A 20,010-nucleotide genomic window follows, 5' to 3' on the forward strand; every position below is an offset into this window, starting at 1 on the left:
ATACAAAAGAAAATTCAGAACTCTTTAAAATTTAAGAAATACTACTTATATTAAAACTCTTCTAAAAATATCACAGAAAAAGAATGGGTGCATCAATAAGAAATGAAGGAAGTGTTAAAGGGCATCCTTATTCTGAATCACCCATGCAGAGAGACTAATCAAATCTTACACTAGCATGACATTGATAGATATTAAGCATAGGATATCTCATTCCACTGGCACAGTGATGAACTAATAATACTGGATCTGAAGGGATAAGGAGACTATCAGCAACGAGGACAGCAATTTAAATAAATGGAATGTCAATTTAATTCCCCACATGTCTCATTTCTATTATAAAACTTCATTTTTACATGTATGCTTCTATCATTCAAGTTTTTCCTATGTATTCAATGGATATGTTAAAACACGATATTTGCCACACACGTAAGTTCAGTTATCCTTTATTTAATGTGTTCGTTCCTTGTTTCTATAATTTTCCCACAGTATAGCCTTCCTTTTCACTATTGCATTTGAGTCTTAAGGAATAATTTTGTGCATCACTTTATCCAAGAACCTGAATAAGTTCTGGTACTCATTGACAGTTCTTGTATACAGAGGTAAAGATGAATGTCTACTACATAACTGCTGTTTTACAGTGAAGATTATTTCATAAGTGAGATTCATATTTATAAGTATCAGAGGCATAGATGAAAGACATGTTATTGGAAATAAATGTTAATGACATTTTTCCCAAGTCCCTCATTATGGAATTAGTGATCTTACTAGTGAAAAAATACTTTGTTATTCAATTAGTGAAAATTTACTAGATAAAAAAAAAAAATAAAGAAAAAGAAATGATCATTTGAATAATTCTATATTTCATCCAAACTTAATCAAATTATATACATACTAATGCAAATATTCCTCTTCATGACTGTCTAAAAAGATAACGTTCAGTCTTCTCAAATAACAAGCTTAGGTTTAATATTACTGTAGTTTGTTTTCTTTTATTTCTTCTTTCCTCCCCAGAACTCATGGATTTGTGCACTATATGCTGTGAACTAGCTATTCATTTAATTACAGAATGTTTCCCCATATCCATGTCTGGATACTCAGATGATTCTTTTTAAGAAAGGCTGTGCAACACCATAGTAATTGTGTACAGAGAAAAAATGAGAGATATCTTCAGCATTCAACTTACTAACGGTTATAAAGATTTGTATAGTTTTTCAAAGCACTATGCTGGTTGAGTAAGATGCTGTTAGAAAATTCTACTTCCAAGTTAATAATCTCTGAAAACCCCTATTGATAGATGACTAACTACTGGACTAGAGGTCTTTACTTTCTCTAGCAAAAGTGATAGTAATCTCAGTCCTCTCAGCTTCATATGAAACATGTCCATTTAAATATGACATAAAACAGAGAAAACCCTCAGGCAACAAATTACCAAGCTCTGTTAATTTGCCTGAATAGGTAAGCTCAGCATGACTTTATTCTCAACAACAATAACATAATACCAAAAGTTTTAAATTAATGTGTTAAATAGATATGCACTAATGTACTAATCAAACAGCAGATTTTAGCAGTTAGGATAAAAAAAATACATCTTCAAATGAAGGTAAAATAAATGTTTATATGTCTACATATAAAAATGAATTAATGCTTAGTAAAATAAATAAATAAATAAATAAATAGAATTCTTATGTTTTAACTGGTCATCACCTCTGATACTTCTTACCTTAATCTTGATCATAGTTTCAATATCTGTGTGGTGGAGATTTTTTTTTCCCTGTTGTGTGGTTAGATATTCACATTCAATTATTTACTTAGATCCCCAGTCTGTTTTTGTTTGTTTTGTTTGCTTTTGAAACCTGCATCATTTATAACTGCATTCACTGCTTTGTGCTACCTCACTTCATTTAATATAATACACAGGTTTGAAAGAGGGTTAAACAAGACATCTTGATATGACTAGATATGAAGACCTACAATTCATCCACACATAATTCTAGTTACTATTATTTAATATCTTTTCTACAGGCATTAAAATTCAAAATATTGGTAAAAAATAAGAAAGTTGGAACAATTGAGGAAACTATGCTCAGGAAAGGTCAGGACAGTCATGGTGAGACAGGGGAAATTTCTGAAGAGGAGTATTCATCAGAAGAAGATGAGACTGATGAGAAAGCCCCTCTTCAGCCAAAGGGTAATTCCTCAAAAAGAAAAGGTGAAAATAAACCTTCATCAACACCCCGAAAAAAGGCAAAGGTAAAAAACATCCATCTTGATTTAATTTAGAAAACTCATAGCTCTGTGTCAGCTTGTTTTGTTGTTGTTGTTGTTGTTTTTTTTTTTTTTTTTTTTTTTTTTTTTAAGAAGGAATATAGCTTATATCTCAGAATAGAGACTCAATTCAAAAAGCAGGCTTTAAAATTGCTTACAGTAATATGTTTTGAAATACTAATTTCCAGCTCAAAGTTTGGAGTTTTTCTGATTGTTTCACGACACTCCAACTGGAGCATGTTTTAGTATTCAACAACAAAGAAAGCCTTCCCTGTGATCCTCTACAAAATGCATCTGCATTTTTCATTTTCAAGTCTTTTGCTCATCCTGGGTGCTCACTAACACAATAGGCCCACCTTCCTTGTTGGTCCCAAGGTCCTCCTGTAACTTCACAAACACACTTACAGTGGTTCCTGACGATGAAGGACACAGTTTTCTATTCTACCCTGCAGTCCACCAGTCTGTCTTGGAGATTTTGAACAGTTTCTCTATTCCCCAATTCTCTTCTGAATTTATGCATGAAATTAGGTGTAGACTTCTGGTTGCACTAGAACGTTTTTAAGCACTTTGTATAATAGAAAAGGTATTTTAACATTTATTATGTAAAGACTTAACATTAAATACTACTTCTGAAAGAGACACTATAAAAAATGGATGTAATTTTCTTTCTGATATTCAAATTGAACTTACTCATTTTGTTAACCAAATAGTAGCTCTGTACCATGGAAACCCATCACTCCACCAGCTTTCAAACTGCTTTCTTCAAGTTTTTAAGCAGGCAGGAAGCACCTAATATCCAGACATCTTTGCACATCATGCTATGATTATATGAATACAGATAGACTGGCAATGCTTCTCAGAAGTCAGCATTTTGCTGAGAGGCAGTGGATTCTTCAGTGTCTTTTTTTTTTTTTTTCCTCAGTGATTTAAATTTCAAGATTTTTGTTTCTTTCTCTTTCTGCCTGGTATGGAGATATAGCAAGGAAAAATTCTGTGGAAGGATGAAATCCTCTGAACAGGGAAGAACAAATTTCTGGATAAGAGGATCAGATATATTTGTAATATCATGTTGCAGACCAGAACATATACTACATACATCTTGATCAGTAGCAACCAGAGATGCCACATTTCACAGGCAGAAGAGAACATGGTGTCTGGAGTCCCCCTCTATTGGACTGGGAGTATTTATTCTGGTGCCCTACTCCATTGCTCCATTAGGAGGGCACAAGAATATTTGAATCCACACCTGAGATACTCTAATGACACTGTAGGCTTTGGCTGCATCACTGCTTTCCACATCCAGAGAGTTACATTATTCAGGAATTCTGTGACAGTAGACTCCTACTGCTCCTCTTTGGACATAGCACCAGAATAAGTAACACGCTTAAATTCTGTGTAGTTTAAGAGCCATGAGTTAGCAATTCCTATTATTATGTCAGATGAGAACTTGCTTTCAAAAGCTAAAATGGAATGTAAACATTATTAATATCAGCAGCTCTTTTCTGGCTACTACCACTGATTGGCTCATAAGTACATGTTAAGTCAAATGAAGAGGTCACATAGTACATCAGTTTAAGAAGTAAATGCTTGTAAAAATTTCAAGTCACTTCCACTGTACACCAGCCTTTGTTTTTGCTTGCTTTGGTAATGAAGTAAGACTAAACAAAGACTTTGGCTAGAGAACTTTCCATCTTGATTAAGAAGTACAGAGTTTACATGACTTCAGAACAATACATAGAGGAATGCACCAATGACTGATTTGCTTGATGTGGTAAAATATTCTCCTGATATCTACTTTTTATAGTTGAGTTTGTGTTGTTAACATAAATGCTGTCTCCTTTTTTTCTTTTTTTTTTTCCCCTCCAAGTACTTCCTACCAGTATAGCTTTCCTAGCACTTCATGTATTTAGGAATACGAAGCTGGACATATATTTTAAATGAGTACTACAAAAAGCCGTGAAAAATGACTTTAGTTTATATACCAGTCTCAAAAGCAGGGAAATGTTAAGGCTTTCCAACAGCTGTCCAGCCCTAAACCAGGAAGCCTTGGAAGCATCCCTTCATTCACTCCATACCTACTGTGATGAACACAGGACAATAACCTTTATTGTCTCTGACTGGATCACCTCTTACTATTAAAAATCATATCTTAAGCTCAAATAGATATTAGTTGTGACATGTTTTCCCATGCTTTATGCATCTAATGTGATGCTTCTTCTGAATCGTTAATAATCATGACATACACTTTATTGTGTGTTTTTTTTTTTTTTTTGCTGTTCTTACATTATTTCATATTATGATTATTAGATTAAGAAGATAAAGATTGCCATTGAGTTGTCAGACCTTGTGATTTATACCAAATCTGAGAAGTTTGTAAGCTTCGAGCATTCACTAGCTAATCAGAAGTGCTATGAAAATAATTCAATTGGAGAGGTTAAAGCGCGAAAATTTGTTAAACATTCAGGTAATTTCTTTTGATTTAATATTACCACATATTACCACAAATATTACCAAATATTACCACATATTACCACATAAATATTACCATGCTATTGTTCATTGCTTAGGAATTGGAAGGGTTAGAAATCTTTATGAAATGCACACTGTCCAATTTTATTTGGTTGTTTCTATAAAATTGTTTTAGAAATACCTCATCATTTGAACTGCATTTTTATGTTTTCAGCGGGTTTTGTGAGCAAATTTGAAATTCAAAGTTGTTTTAATTTCATATAGTTTTATAAGAACAAATATTTACACAGTATACAAAATGCATGAATACCTTTTGATTCATTTTTTCCCTCCACCAAATGAGTTAAAAGTTACAGTCAATACTTGAAAATGTAAGGAACAGATTTTTTCTCCTTACATAGCTTGTGGTCCTCAATGAAGTCGAGTATGTAGTACCCCGGCTCTGATGATAACTGCAGATAAAAGAAATCACATGAAAGAATGAATAAACCCCATAGCAAGCAGTCTGTTCCATTGCACCACATCTTTCACACAGGCCAAGCTGGATTATTCAAAACTCCTTCTGTGTTGGGATATTTCCATTTGGTGCAGCTTCTGCTGTTTTAACTCCAGCTGTCTACTGGCAGTCTTCAGGGAGTATTAAGAACATGAGAATGAAGTCTGCCACAAACCCTTTCATTTAGGACCAGTCCAGCTGCCACCCACTTCTCTGTGGAGATGAATTGATGGTTGGCTAGGTGAATGGTGCTGAATGGCAATAAAGCAAGTAGGTTTTTGCCAGCTGTTCATAGTCAAAGTCCTCTCTAGTCTGTCTAGCAATCTTGTAAATCTAAAAGTATTTTGTATTAAAATTAGGGGGCAGGGAGAGGATGGAAAGTAAGAGAATGGTGATCCTGGAAGTGTAAAGCTTTCTATTTAATCACTTAACTGGAATAGTTCAGATAGAAATCATTCTAGGTTTTCCACATCTCTGTGGTTTATTCTTTTTTTGGGGGGAAGGAACACTGCTAGGAGGAAGAAATTCAACTGACTTGAATAGTTAACATCTTCTGAAGATTGCAAAGTAGTCAATTAAGTATATTTTAGAAAAGTGTTGCTCACTGGTAATGAGATTATTCATTCAATTTACTTAAACCTCAAAACAGCAATCAAGCTTAAATTGTTTTAGGATAGATATTTTTTTTTTCTTCCAGTTGAACAATTCAAGAATGAGTGGGCTTTTAAGCAAATTTCCTGTTTTGTGTCTTTCCTATTTTCCAGGGGAACGTAGTGGGTTTTAGTGTAAAAGATGTGTATTTAGCTAATAAAAAGGTAAAGAAATAGAATACTTCCCTGAAGGAATGATCCTCAGTTATTGAACCTTTAACAATAATCTGCACTATACTCCCACATTTTAAGGTTTAAAAACAGGAGTTTAAACATATCTCCAAGTGTCACATATACTACTGTATTGTGTAGAAAAGCCATGAAATGATAAAAAAAGAAATAAAAAAAAAAAGGAAAAAAGCACACACACAAAAAAGCTGGATCAATTATTATATTTTTCTTATTATTTATTCAAATAGGATCTCTCTCCCTTTTTAAAAATAAAATAAAATAAAATATAAAATAAAATAAAATAAAATAAAATAAAATAAAATAAAATAAAATAAAATAAAATAAAATAAAAAAGTTTGCCTTACCAAAGTTTTATCATTCTGTTTTTCAGGTAATGAGTTTGTTTCACATACTTCACGATTCATTACAAGAATCTACCCCAAAGGGACAAGAACAAATTCTTCAAATTATAATCCTCAAGAGTTCTGGAATGTGGGGTGTCAAATGGGTATGTACATTTGCAGACTGTCGCATCAAAGGCTTTGCAGACTATAGATAAAAAAGATTTTTTTTCCTTTCCATAATATTTTTGTGACATATGAGTTACATATTTTTCCCTCACTGGCTAGACTTCTCCTTCTGTCTACATATTTAGGTAATTTTTACATCCCAGAATCCAGGAATTCTGATATAGGATAATGAAGAATAATATTATTTTCAATTATTTACTTTTGTAATTAATGTCAATTATGTTATAATTAATTATAATTATCACTTTTAAAAAAATAAATATAGTCACATGCCAAACTTTCCAAATTATTGTAGTTCATCAATTCCTTTAAACTGCTGTTTTTTGATTTTGTATTTTATTGAATACCAAGAAAAACACTGTTAAAAATAATGCAACATTATTAAGCTTTGAACCTTGGTTTGTACTACTCCCAGCTCTAAGACTAAATGAAGCATAATTTAATGTTATGAAACACTGTCGTGAAAACATATAAACAACTTTCATGAGCTAAGACATAATTTTCTTATTTTACTTCATGTAACTTCATTTTTTATTAATAATTCTCTGGTATTTCTTTGTGGCTGTCTGCATGGAGAATCTAAAGTATAATTCATATTTTACTGCCTCTCTGCTTGGGCTGAAATTATTATGTTAACTATGTTACCTTAGTTTTAGAGGTAGACGTTAGCACACTGCTCATTAAACAGTGTACTTCCAGAAAAAAATAAAAAATAAAAAAAAATTGCAATGTTCCTTTCAAGAAAATTAAAATGGATTACATTCTTTTGCAATCTGTATTAATCAAACTCCATAACCTCTGCTTATTTGTCAGCTGTGGCTAAACTATCACCAGAGCACGTTTATAGGAGAACATGGGAATGGTAGCTTATTTATTTATTTATTTTCTACCTTTCTTATTTTCCCCTTTTATTATTATTTAATTCATTTTCAACTGAGGTCTAGCACTCCCTGTGGAGAATAGAAGCTGCTGCCTGTTTAGCTAAATGTAGGAATTGTTGGAATGCAATTGCTTTTTTGCTAAGGTTACCCTATAGCATTAAATTACAAGAGATGATAGAAAGGTGTATACATGTATGTGTGATCTAGGAATGTACACAGTAATTAAATTCTCATCTGAGACATCTGCTGGGCTGACGGTTTTGTGTGACTGGAGGGGCAGCAATGCAGGAGCTGTGGGCACAACAATTACCACTGGTGCCAAGAATTCCCAGAGTATGATACGCTACTGTGAAGAAGGACTCAAACACTTCTGATCATCAGAATACCACGGCAGAGATGCCACTGTCTTCAGTGAAGTAGAAAGCAACGGTTTTTTTCAGGTGTACATATATTCTGTCTTTTATTTTGACTACAGCAAGGCCATCTGAGGGAGACTGTGAGGTGAGCAGGGCAGTTTGCTGTAGGCTGCCAGCTTTGAGAAGTGAAAGTGATGGTCTCACTTTATTGCAATACAATGCACACTCATACAGATACAGGCACCATTTTCACTCTCCTGTAGGGCCCTGGAGCTTATGGGCACCTTTGCAAAAGTCTTCCTTTTTGACGTTTCCTTTCTCAGCATCAAAATGCCTTCTATTTCAAGTTACTTTCTCAGAACTGCTTTTAATAGTGTGCTCTTTCCAATCAATCATGCACATTAATATTTACTGCATCCCCAATTACTCTCCTACAGTTACAGTACTTGGAAGGAGCATCAAGCCACAGCTGTCACTGAGAGATTGCTCTTTCCACTCCTGTGGCCTTGACTTCAAGCAATGGAGGACAGCTCCAAACCTAAATTCCTTACTGTTTGCTGTCCCCATAACCAAGTTAGGCCATGCAGTCAGTGCTGCATAGCTGAGGTAGTGTAGGAAGCAATGACTAGGGAGGTTGCGTGAATTTCTTTGCTCAGTGCTAGCTGCTTGCTGAAAGAACTGAAGTGTACTCAGACCCACCATAATTGTTACTAATTCTGCTTCCCATCCTTACAGTTGTGTTGTGGTATAATTTAACAGCCTTACTGGGAGTAAAAAATTACTAGTTATTATAAATTTTGTTTGTATCTGTGCTGTTATGGATGTTTATTTATAGTACAGATTTGGTCTTGGGCTATGCTATCGCTGGAAGTATCTTGCCATTACCATACCATTTGAAATTTATTTCATTATATTCTGTCTTTGAGGTTAATCTTCACTGAACTTGATGTCTTGTTAATGTGGGATTATTTATTTGTGGTTGTGCTCTCTCTGTACTATCTGCATTGCTATTAGAAACTGGTAAATTTGTTTCATGCTTAGAGGAAGCACTGGCCTGAGGTCCTTACTTCCGAATTGAATCATCTCTTGGGCTTATCATACTGCAGTTTACCAGATTTATTTTTAGCCTTTAAATCTCAGCAACGATCTCTTTAAAGAATATCCATTTGTTAGATCTCAGACAGGACTGAAGTCTCTCATAATGATTACACTGACCATTAACTCATCGTATACTTTAATTCAAAGTCATTCTAAAGATTTTTATACCAAACATACGATTTTTGCTGTACAGGGGCTTTGTGTCCCTTCCTGGAAGAATTAAAAATATGCAGGAAGTGGTTAGATCTGCCCTCTTGGTCAGATCACTTGCATCTTCATTTAAGAAACATTTTTCTCATGGGAATAAGCTGATTACAAGTCTTCACATATATCATTTCTAAACCATGCCAGATCCAGTCTTGATTCCCTAATCTGTTTTAGATAACCATTTGGCAGAAATGGGACTGCACTCCAAAATGTAGCTTTCAAAACTTCACTCAGTGAACCTTCTGCTGATGCACTTCCTCTAATTTAACTCAGATGTTTTAATTTCTGTGTCTATCCTGTGTTCCTATATCCCACAAATCCCTTTGTCTCTCTACCATTGCACTCTATCTCATGCATGTAAGTATTCCCTCTAGTTCATGGGATTTTCAGATTTCTCCTGTCCTGTTACCCTTCTTCAGTTCCTTTAACTCTCCCCACACCTGCTAGGTTAATCTTCCCACTTACCTTTAAGTTCCTCCAACATCTGTAAGTGCTCTGGGTTGGCAGATAAATATCGTAGGTTTTGTTCGATATAATACTGCCTTCCAGGCCTCTGCATCTTGTAAATGATGAGATCTGAGTAATTCCTTCACTTTCATTACTGATAAACCCCAAACAATGCATTCTGCTATATCTTGCCATCAATTTTCTCTAAACTGGTTGCAACATATTAACTTGGAGCAGTCTGTCACTCTGCTAAACTGGGATGAAATGAGCCAACAGGCTCAAGATTTGCTGGGACTGACGAAGAGAATTATGTAACTGTGTAAACCTAATTTTCAGAGGAAGACAAGTTAAAAACCACAGTAAAAAGCACAGAGTTCCCACGAAATCGCTTTTCCGTATCACTGTGCACTCAGTGCCCATTCTCTGAAAATTGAGTCTCATAAGAACAGGATAGGTTTTGTGAACAAAGAGGTCTTATGGAGAAAAATACCCACAATAACTTTTTATAGTCTGGAAAAATTAGTATGCTTCCTGCATATAACTGCAGTGTAGCACTGGAAAGAACTGGTTTGGCATATCCATATCTCTCTTTTATTCACTAAATAAAATGGAAAGTAAGGATTTATGCATGGAAATAAATTTCAGGACAGTTCTTTAAATAAACAGGTGTCAATTGTTTTATATTAATTGAGAAAAGCAAAGAAAAAAAAATAAAAACAACACAAACAAACCAAAACAAAACCTCAGTGAAACATGAAAAGAGGAAGAACTAAATATGCTTTTGAATATGTCCTTTTCATGCAGTAGAAAATGTTTTCTCATATATAACAACAACCCACAGTACTGACCAAAAAATTCAGTAAATTATATGGGAAAGCCACAGTATGGCAGGTACAGGATTTTGTTTTAGAAGAGCCGGTATAGAGCATATTTTTTCTGAAGCACTCATAAAAATTTATATGCTACTGTGAAGGTTCGACTATTTGTATGATGGAATTTTTATCGAAGGTTTTGTTTTGGTGTGTGAGATTGAAATGCAGCTTAGCAATTTTATCACATCTGTCATGTGGCTAAATTTTGTGTGCAATAGTATGACAAAAATTATTGCATGAAAAGATTAGTGAAAAAGAATTCTCTATGTAGTTTTGAATGTAACCTCTAAAGCTATTTCGGGAAATGAAAACCATTTATTCAGATCTTGGTACATCTCACCTGTGCAGATGGAACTGACCATCAGTTTGACTTGACTAGGATTGTGAGCGAGTGAAAACTTAAAGATGAGACAGAATTTGGAAAGCTTCTTAAATAAAACAGAGAGCAGAAATTCAGTAATTTACTTTGGAATTTTCTGTTATTACATAATTGTATACAAACTCTATTTAGCTTTCTCTCAGGAAAAATGGCAAAACTAGTGACAACAGAACTGCTCTCTCTCTCTTTTTTTTTTTTTTTTTTTCCTCTTTTCTTTTCTTTTCCCTAAAATTTATTTAACATATTTGGTCATAGGAAGTTTAGATATTCCCACAATCTTAATAAACACTATATCCTTTAGAATATGTGATGGAGTGTCAAATTTAGTAAAGGAATTTATAAAATAATGGAATAGAATCTTATGAAAAATACAGACTCTTCCAATTAAAAGATGGTGAGATACTACTTTTTCTATTTATAAACATGCTTAGTTTACCAGTATGATAATTTTCTATTTTTGGTTATGATTTCTACTGGATTTTTTCTAACACTGCAGAAGTATAAAGCTAGCTCTATAACATGCCTTTTTCAACTGATAATGCTCTATCTGAAAAAAAGAAAAAATGAGTAGTCATTGCATTATAGCTTTGAATTGTTGCTGCTTGAATTTCTAGTGCAATCTGTGAAGTGACATGCTTTAATGTTTTTATTTGTATGCCTGGTTAAGTTATTAGAATGTCTTAACAGCTCTTCACGGTATATGTTGTTGCAGTTAGATACTAAGTGAGCACTCTGAATCTGGCATTGTGATCCTAAAACCTTGCTGATGACAATTCTAAACAATGTCTATGACATGGGAAAGACAGATACATCACAGTATTTAATCTTTGTACATTCTACATCTAAAAGTCTAATAGTTAGTCTCCATGCATTAAACAAAACCTTAGATGTGTTTGCAGAACTGGTTAGAGATTTTTGTCCACAAACTGAAATGGGTCATCTGCTCAAAAGCAGGAGATGAATCTGACACATCATATACCCCATGGCAAAAACACACACAGGCTGTTCTGGGCAGGTATCCTTGCAGTCTGGAGCTCATTCTTTGTTTGGGCTTGTAGTGGCCTTATCCCACAGCTGAGTCATGGAGAATGTGCTTTCAGGTTGGAAATAGGAGGATTTTCTTCTCCAAGAGTAGCTAGGCATTGAAATAGGTTGCCCAGGGAGTCACCGTCCCTGGGGGATGTTTAAGGAAAGGTTAGATGTGGTTCTTAGGGACATGGTTTAGTGGGTGATATTGGTGGTAGGGGGATTGTTGGAATGGATGATCATGGAAGTCTTTTCCAACCTTAATGATTCTATGATTCTATAAGGAAGACAGGAGAGAATTTCCTGCTAGCTCCCAGTATAGCCAATGCCCCAGAAGAATGAAAGCAGAAAGCATTAAAAAAACATCTTTTAATTTTCCACTCCATCTCAGTTGAGGTTTCAAGGATAGGACTAGTCATCATAGGTCACCTGCTGGCTCACAGAAAGGGGTTACATAGCTATGTTATTACTTAGGAAGTGAAAGTTAAATCTTGCACAAATGACTTAAATCATACTCAATACAGTTGAATAGTCTGTTCTGAAAAGATAATATGATATCAAACAAAGTGTGCTTATTACTAACAAAGTCATGTAGGTGAAAAAAAATATTCCACAGATGTAATAGATTACAGGCTGCAATGGTTTAAGGAAATTAAACTAAAAGGTTTTCTTCACATCTTAATGCCTGTTCCCAGATATTCCCAAGCCAATGGGACAGCAATTAGAATTACAGACTCCATGGACATGATTAATCTCATACTAAAGTATTTGGTTACACTGTCACTTAAGCTTCATTGACTAGATACTCACTAGCTCTCATAGGGCAGATAACTCATGTATAGACAAGTTAGGTAGAATAATATCTCCCTGATAAATTAAACCATTTAAATAGACTCACCTTTCTGTTGGTATGGATCCATGGGCTGGAAGGTGTTTTCAATTAAGACTGAAACTGCCATGTTTATGACAAAGGTCTTGGTTACTCTGAAGCCTGCTTCTTTTTAGACAGTTGTGCCTTGTTTTTTGGGGGGGAGGGGAGGAGAATAAATGCTATAACTTCAAAGCAAAGAAACACACAAATTTAATTCTGTCAGCATTTTGTTGGCAGCAATGGTGAAAATATTTTTTTCCAGCTATCTTCACTAAATCCACAACTGCAGAAAACTAATAGAACACTAAATAATTTACCTGAGATCTAGTCAATTTAAAAGAAAGACAGAAGAAACTGCAGGGACACAATGGTCTCTGAACTCCTTGCTGACCTTGCTCTAAATGCTGTGTTAGAAAGTCAGACTGAAACACGGAAGGGAAGCTGATAGTATGCTGTGTTCTGCCAAGAAACACAAAGCAAGCAAATTTAAAAAATGATTTTCAAAAAGTACCTATTTCATGTGTGAAGTAAATGCGATGACAACCAAAAGATGCTGAGACTTACACTGAAGTGTAACTTCCAGTCTGACACACTAATTAAAAAAATACATTTAAAAAAATAGATTTTAGATTTGATAGTTTATCAGAAATGCATTAGTTACTTTTCCCCTGAGAACCTCACTAGAAAGGTTCCCTAATTGAAACCAGTTGTAGATATTCTTGGGTAATGGACAATGGATGATTTTTAATCACCTGATATCTATTTTCCAGTAGAGCTATGTGTAATTATGTAGGAACAATGTCAGCAATTATAAGCATTAGAATGAATTCATAAAAATTTCTGATGACAATGTCTGTAGAGCAACAGTATTGAATTGGCCCAAAGACAATAAGGTCAGGCTGACTGTTTGCATATGCTGAGCATGATGTGTCAGACAGTTATGCATGTCACTCAGTTTGCTCTTACTACAGCAGAATACCTTATGATGAGAGTCATTCATAAATTAAGTTTATGAGAACATCCATTTCAAAATGATGTGATAAGCATTATGTGGTAAATAAAGCTAGAAATAATAATTTCTAATTGAATAGCTAAAGCCTGTTTTATTCTGTAAGAAGAAATACATACAGTTTAACCAAATTCCTTGATCAAAAAAAAAAAAAAAAACAGAAAGAAAAAAAGATGATATATAGGTGGTATGTCAAAATTTAAACAGTTTAGTGAAGATGAGTGAAGAACATGGTAAGGAAACAACTCTTTGTATACTTTTCTTTTTGTGGAAGGTAGTCAGATTTGTTCATAAAGTTTGGATGGGATCTCACCCATTCATTGGCTTGGCAAGAGGGTTGAAGCACCATAAAGATTAAAAACAAAACAAAACAAAACAAACAAACAAAAAAAAAACACACAACACAATAACTCATTAAGCCTAGGGCAAAGGGGATGTGGAGGACATTTAAAAGACTGACTTCGGGTGGTGTTTCTACCAGCCTTAATTTACAAGCACCCAGAGAATGCAACGGAAATCAGCATGACATGTTAAGGCAGGACCACAATAGTGAGTAACGCTCAGGCTCAGAACAGCCTGAAGAGGCTGCCATAATTTGTCAGTCTTAATTATGCTGGATTTTTTTTCTAGTTTCTCAGATAGACACAGATGGAAAAGATATTTAAAAAACAGCGTGTTCCACTGTTTTCCTGAATTATGTATTATTGCCTATTGGTGATAGAACATGTTATCTTCTGTATATCTGGCATTAGTAAGAAGGGTTTTCAGGGTATTACTGTACACATTGGAGCAAACTCCATCAGGATGCATTGTAGATTGAATAATATTTTCAATATACTAAAGGGAAATAGTCTTCATACCTGAGGATTCTGTGATAGTTAATGTTTGCACAGGGCTTAGAAATTAATTTTATATTTATTGTTCAGATGACGAAGGTGTTACTGTATTTTAGTTTGACAGAATCTCTTCACTGCTGATAGAGTTCCACCTGTTGTGTTTGCTGCTTCTGCTAAATGCATGTTTGCTTCCAGGTATACATAACAGCTGACAAATTGTCATCATGTTATGGTTTATCTTACATTGAATTTCAAAGTAATTTGATGACTGAATGTCCTCCCTTCTCATCCACATTTTGATCCTTCTCAGTTAGGATCATACTCGGTATGATTTTTATTCAGTCTGAAGATACGATCTTTTAAAAGACACCTACATAACTTAAAAAAAAAAAAAAAAGAAAAAAAAAAAGAAAAAAAAAAAAAGAAAAAAAAAGGACTATCCAGTCATGTAAAGATTTATGAAAATATTTATGTATATTTGGACATTAATGTGTTGGGTCCAGCCGTGAGTCACACGGGAGAAGAGAGGATAAAGTAAATGCCCAACTGGGAGTGCTACCATGGAATACATGAGATATCTTCAAATACAGTCATATATCATCCCATAACCAATGACAAAATAAGCGAGATCATTAGGATGTGGTCCTGTTTTCACAGTATTTCCTAGTCGGTGGAATTCAATTCACATCTGGGATATCTAAGACACAGAAGATGATTTTGCTGCTATTTGCCCTTCATGAGTCTTGTAAGTGCAGTATTGCACTTACTGTGAGCAGCCCATTAAGCAGACAACTGGAAAGACGTGAGAAGATAGCAACAAGACTGATCAAAGGGTTAGAAGTGTGATATATTATATTTCTTTAGATTTAAATGAGTGAAGTAAATCATCGAGATAGGAACATTGGCACTGAGTGCTTTTTGCATATGATATTTTTGGAGTTTGCATAGAATTCAGACATTTTGAGATGGATTTAAATGGTATAAAATACAATTAAGTAACTCATTTTAGGGAAAATTCGTGATAAATGTGTACTTATCCATTTTAAAATCTTCCATTTTAAATGCAGAGAATATATTAAACCTCAGGGTTGCAGCAGCTAATAGTATCAGGAAGAAAAGAATAAAAAATAAAAAATGCCAAGTTGAAATAGGAATATTAATTGAGAGGCAGCATCTCAAATACAGGCCAAAGACGTGCAGTTTTCCTCAATTGCCTTCAAATCATAGTATCTTAGAAATCTAAGATCACCAGTTTTCACTTTGGCTTTTAAAAGCTGTTGCTTTTAGTCTAAAAGTAATTATGTCTTGAATGGTATTACGTATAGGAAGTGTTGGATTTGACTATTTAGACTGTAGTTAGTTCTGCAATTAGTTGCAGGTATTAATTCAGTTAACTGCTTCTGATAAAAAGATTTGGGATGAAATATACCCTTTTTATTCCTCTCTGTATTAGGGATTATTTCATCTTTTGCTTCATAAATGCATTAAAAGTCTCTACCATTAAATAAAACAGCAGCACAAAGCATGTTACTAAAAGTTCTATTATTGAATTCAACAAATCTGAGATGAAACATTGGGTAGAAATTTAGTCTTCCTTGCATAAAGAGGTTGCTAAGACCACACTGCTAGGCAATGAAAAACTTAGGCTTTAATATATGAACTTTGCCATTTCTCAAGAAGTATAAGGGTTATAACTGCATCTGATTAAAATGTAAAACTGTAAAACAATGGTATATCATAAAGCTTTTTCTGAGGAGACCCCAGGCAGCTATGAACCCTACAAACAGTTTTAGTAGAGGTATGTAATTCAGAGAATATAACACACAATCTTGCATTTACTCACCTTAATCAGGTTACAACTTTCAACAGAAGAAAATCAGTAGGTAGATTAAAACTAGTATTCAGTGAGTTTTTAAATTATTCTAAGGTAAAATTAAATTAAGTAAAAACATAGTGTTGATATTTGAAGATACCAGCCCATAATAACATTGACCTTCACTTGTGTGAAGTAATTTTCCTAATATGATAAAATGTAAAGTATTCTCCTTTGCTTGTTTCTGTTGTTAAATCAGATTTTCCTGCTTAGTAGCTTATGAAGCTTGACAAATTTAGCAACAGTCTCATTATGTGCAATCATGTAATTTGTTTCATCATGTGGAAGCTACAAATACATTTATTTTTTGCTGCTATTTAAAGCCACGACTTTTTGAATTACCTTATTTCAGTTACATTTTTTAAACCCCCTATTCTGAAACTGTGGCCTAGGAATTACCTATGGACTGAGAGATCTTGAGTTATCTGTGAATAATGCCAGGATGTAAGCATCAAGGATCCTTCAGTGTTGCAGCTCTATAGAATCCACTGCATTGCTTGAATCAATGCATTTGATAACTCCATTGCTATTTAACAAGGGTATTACAGAACAGCATTTAAGTCTGTTTCTGGAAGGTGTGTTGAGTCATAAGAACAAATAGTGAATCACTGCCAAAACTATGCCACAAGAGTACTTGCCCTATTAAAAAATAAAAAAATAAAAAGTTTATAGAGTGCACCGGACAATATGAATATTTTAGCCTAGTTTTTGTTGTCAAAGGTAAAATAGGCTTAAAGTTCCTTTGCATATTGCCACAGAATCTATGCAAGTGTCTTTGTTAGCATGCAGGTCAAATCAAGAGCACATGTGTTGTTGTTGTCAATGTTTTTTAATCAAGTTTCCCAGTTGTTCCTACTTACTAACATGCACAGCAGTTCATGTTGCAGAGCAATCATACCTTGCACAGATAGGATTCGTTTCAGCTGAAACAGAGGATGCACTCTGGGACCATTCCAGCAATTAATTGATGTTGAGTACATGGGACCAGGCTAGAACTCCTCTGAAGAAACCCCACCAAAGACAAGTATAATGAAAACATCAGTTCCTTACTACCAGCTGCTTCACCCTGCAGATCTACTGCTGTGTTATTTAATACTAATTTTTTTAAACAATCATCAAAGCAGTGAAAAAACTATTTATTTTTTTTTCAGTGAAACACAGCCAAATTTCCGTCATTTTCCACAGGAGATAATAATTTCTGAATTACACTACACATTCATTCAATAGATTTATATTATCACATAAGAACACATAATAAGGACCTTTTCCTGAATTATTATTAGGAGTCACTTGTACTGCTTAAAGTCTTTTTTTTTTTTTTTTTTTTCCTGCCAAGCCATCAAGTAAATGACTTTTTATCATTTTCTATTTAACACATATCATGTTATCACTTCACTGATTTGACTTGTGCATTTTCTATTTTGAATGTGACAGGAAGCTCCAATGTACTGGAATAGGGGAAAATTTCATTAAACAGGTCTATTTCAGTGTTGGTTTTATCTCATGAATTACAATATCATGTTGATGAGAACTGTGTTATTACATTATCATTGCTGCAGCAAACCAGAAATGTTTTGAGCTGCCAAGAAAAGGAAAATCTGTCATGTGTATACTATCAATAACCATCAGCACTGGAGACTTAAGCTCATAGGGTTTCCTCACATAAATTTACAAACACTTTTAAAACTGCTTCTAAGTCTATAAACGTATATGTATTTACACTAAAATAAACTTCTTGATCTTCTTGGGTGGTCGGGCACTTGGACAAGCTCCCCAGGAAAGTGGTCACAGTACTGAGACTGCCAGAGTTCAAGAAGCATTTGGACAACACTTTCAGACATAGGGTCTGTGTACATCTGGTCCTGTACAGAGCCAGGAGTTGTACTCTATGATCCTTGTGGGTCCCTTCCAATTCAGGATATTTCATGATTCTATGATTCTTCAGGGTGATATGGTTGTGAGACAACTTATAGACCTTAACTAAAGTTTTTTATAATCCTATGGTTTTGCCTTCCATAGCAGAACTTTGCAAGCAGGTCCAGGGTCCTGGCTATTGCTTCTGTAGAGACTCTGTTATGTGAATTTAGTCTGCGTGGAGAGCAAAAGAACTCTCATTTCTTATTCTCTGAGGTTTAATTTATAAGAAAAAGTGAAAACACAACACATTGCACTTCTTTTTGCATATGAATCGTTCATTATTGAATACTGCTATGTCTAAGAGAAGCAGCAGCGTCTAATATGAGATGAAAAGTATACATATTTTAAGCCCTTTTGCTCTTGATTTGAATATAATTGTCAGAGAGTTGGTTTATAAAATGGTGTCAATGATTATTCTTTGAAATACATATTTATTTATTTTTTTTAGTGGCCTTAAACTTCCAGACCCCAGGAGTGCAAATGGAATTGCAAAATGGAAAATTCCTAGACAATGGTGGTTGTGGCTATATTCTGAAACCAGAATTCCTGAGAAATCACAGTTCAACTTTTAACCCATACAATGTGGGAAGATACAGTAAGCCAATGTCTCTGTCAATAAGGGTAAGCTTAGTTAACTCTTAATTTGTTTGATAAAAAGTGAAAACAAGCTAATGTTATGTATTTCAGACCTATATATTATCCATTATTGTTTTCTTATTTTATCCTCACTCCTGGTTGTTGGAAAGTTTAATGTTATTTTTATCAACATATCACTCCTATAGTACCTATTGCTGCTTGGATGGTTTCCCATCTGTAATTTGCTTTTGTTTACAAAAAGTGTCTAGATATGCAGAGGGTATAAGAGCTTGTAAAACCCATGATTTCCATAGCGTTTTGCACAGAAATGTAAATGTACCTTGTATTATGTCGTAAGTGTAGTTGACATAAGAACATCACTTAGGATTGTGGGAATTGAACTCTGAAAGCCTTTAAGTATGAGTAATGCCATGTATACTACAATAATGCTACTTAACAAATGCAAATGTTTAAAGATATGCTAGGAAGCTTTATGCTTCATTTAAGTTTAGATATCTTCCTATGCATATATAAAAGACCATTTTTCATATTAAATTCATATAAATAATTGTAAAAAAGGAAAAGGATCAATAAACCTTTGAATTATTTCTGTTTGTCCCAAATTAAAACCTAATTTAATTCTTAAAAATGTTAGAAATAAATGTTATTTAAAATAATGGATTATAAAAAACCCTTATTTTGCAGTTAAGTAGACGTTTTATAATTATTTTCTAGATGGAAAACTACCTTTTCCCAATGAAAAAATGCTGTTTCTGATTATGCAGTATACCACTTGCATAAATGCTATTTAATTAGCATAAAATTAGTGTATAATTGATATTTCTTTCAGACAAATAAATAGTGGAGATAAAACATTAGCTAATAACAATTATAAAATGCTTACTTAATGTGTGCACCTAATCAAGAACATTTTAGTGTCCTAACAGTGAGCATACCAATTATGAATAGACATAACTGGATGATTTCAAGCACCCATGCATATACGTACATTACTTTAGCCCTTATTTGTATAAAGCTGGAGTTAATTAAAATGAAAAAAATAAATAAATAAATTCCTGAC

General features: G+C 34.0%; 1 protein-coding gene across 1 annotated transcript in view; it reads left to right on the plus strand.

Moving 5' to 3' along the window:
* The window catches only part of PLCZ1 (phospholipase C zeta 1), a 48,294-nt gene that overhangs the window by 21,676 nt on the left and 6,608 nt on the right, over nt 1-20,010 (plus strand). The window contains exons 7-10 of the mRNA XM_068659668.1: nt 2,023-2,250; nt 4,573-4,729; nt 6,443-6,559; nt 18,802-18,974. Coding sequence (XP_068515769.1) covers nt 2,023-2,250; nt 4,573-4,729; nt 6,443-6,559; nt 18,802-18,974 — 675 coding nt within the window. The remainder of the gene's footprint in view (nt 1-2,022; nt 2,251-4,572; nt 4,730-6,442; nt 6,560-18,801; nt 18,975-20,010) is intronic.

The sequence above is a fragment of the Anas acuta genome, chromosome 1 (assembly GCF_963932015.1).
Source record: "Anas acuta chromosome 1, bAnaAcu1.1, whole genome shotgun sequence".
In the NCBI taxonomy this organism is placed as follows: domain Eukaryota; kingdom Metazoa; phylum Chordata; class Aves; order Anseriformes; family Anatidae; genus Anas; species Anas acuta.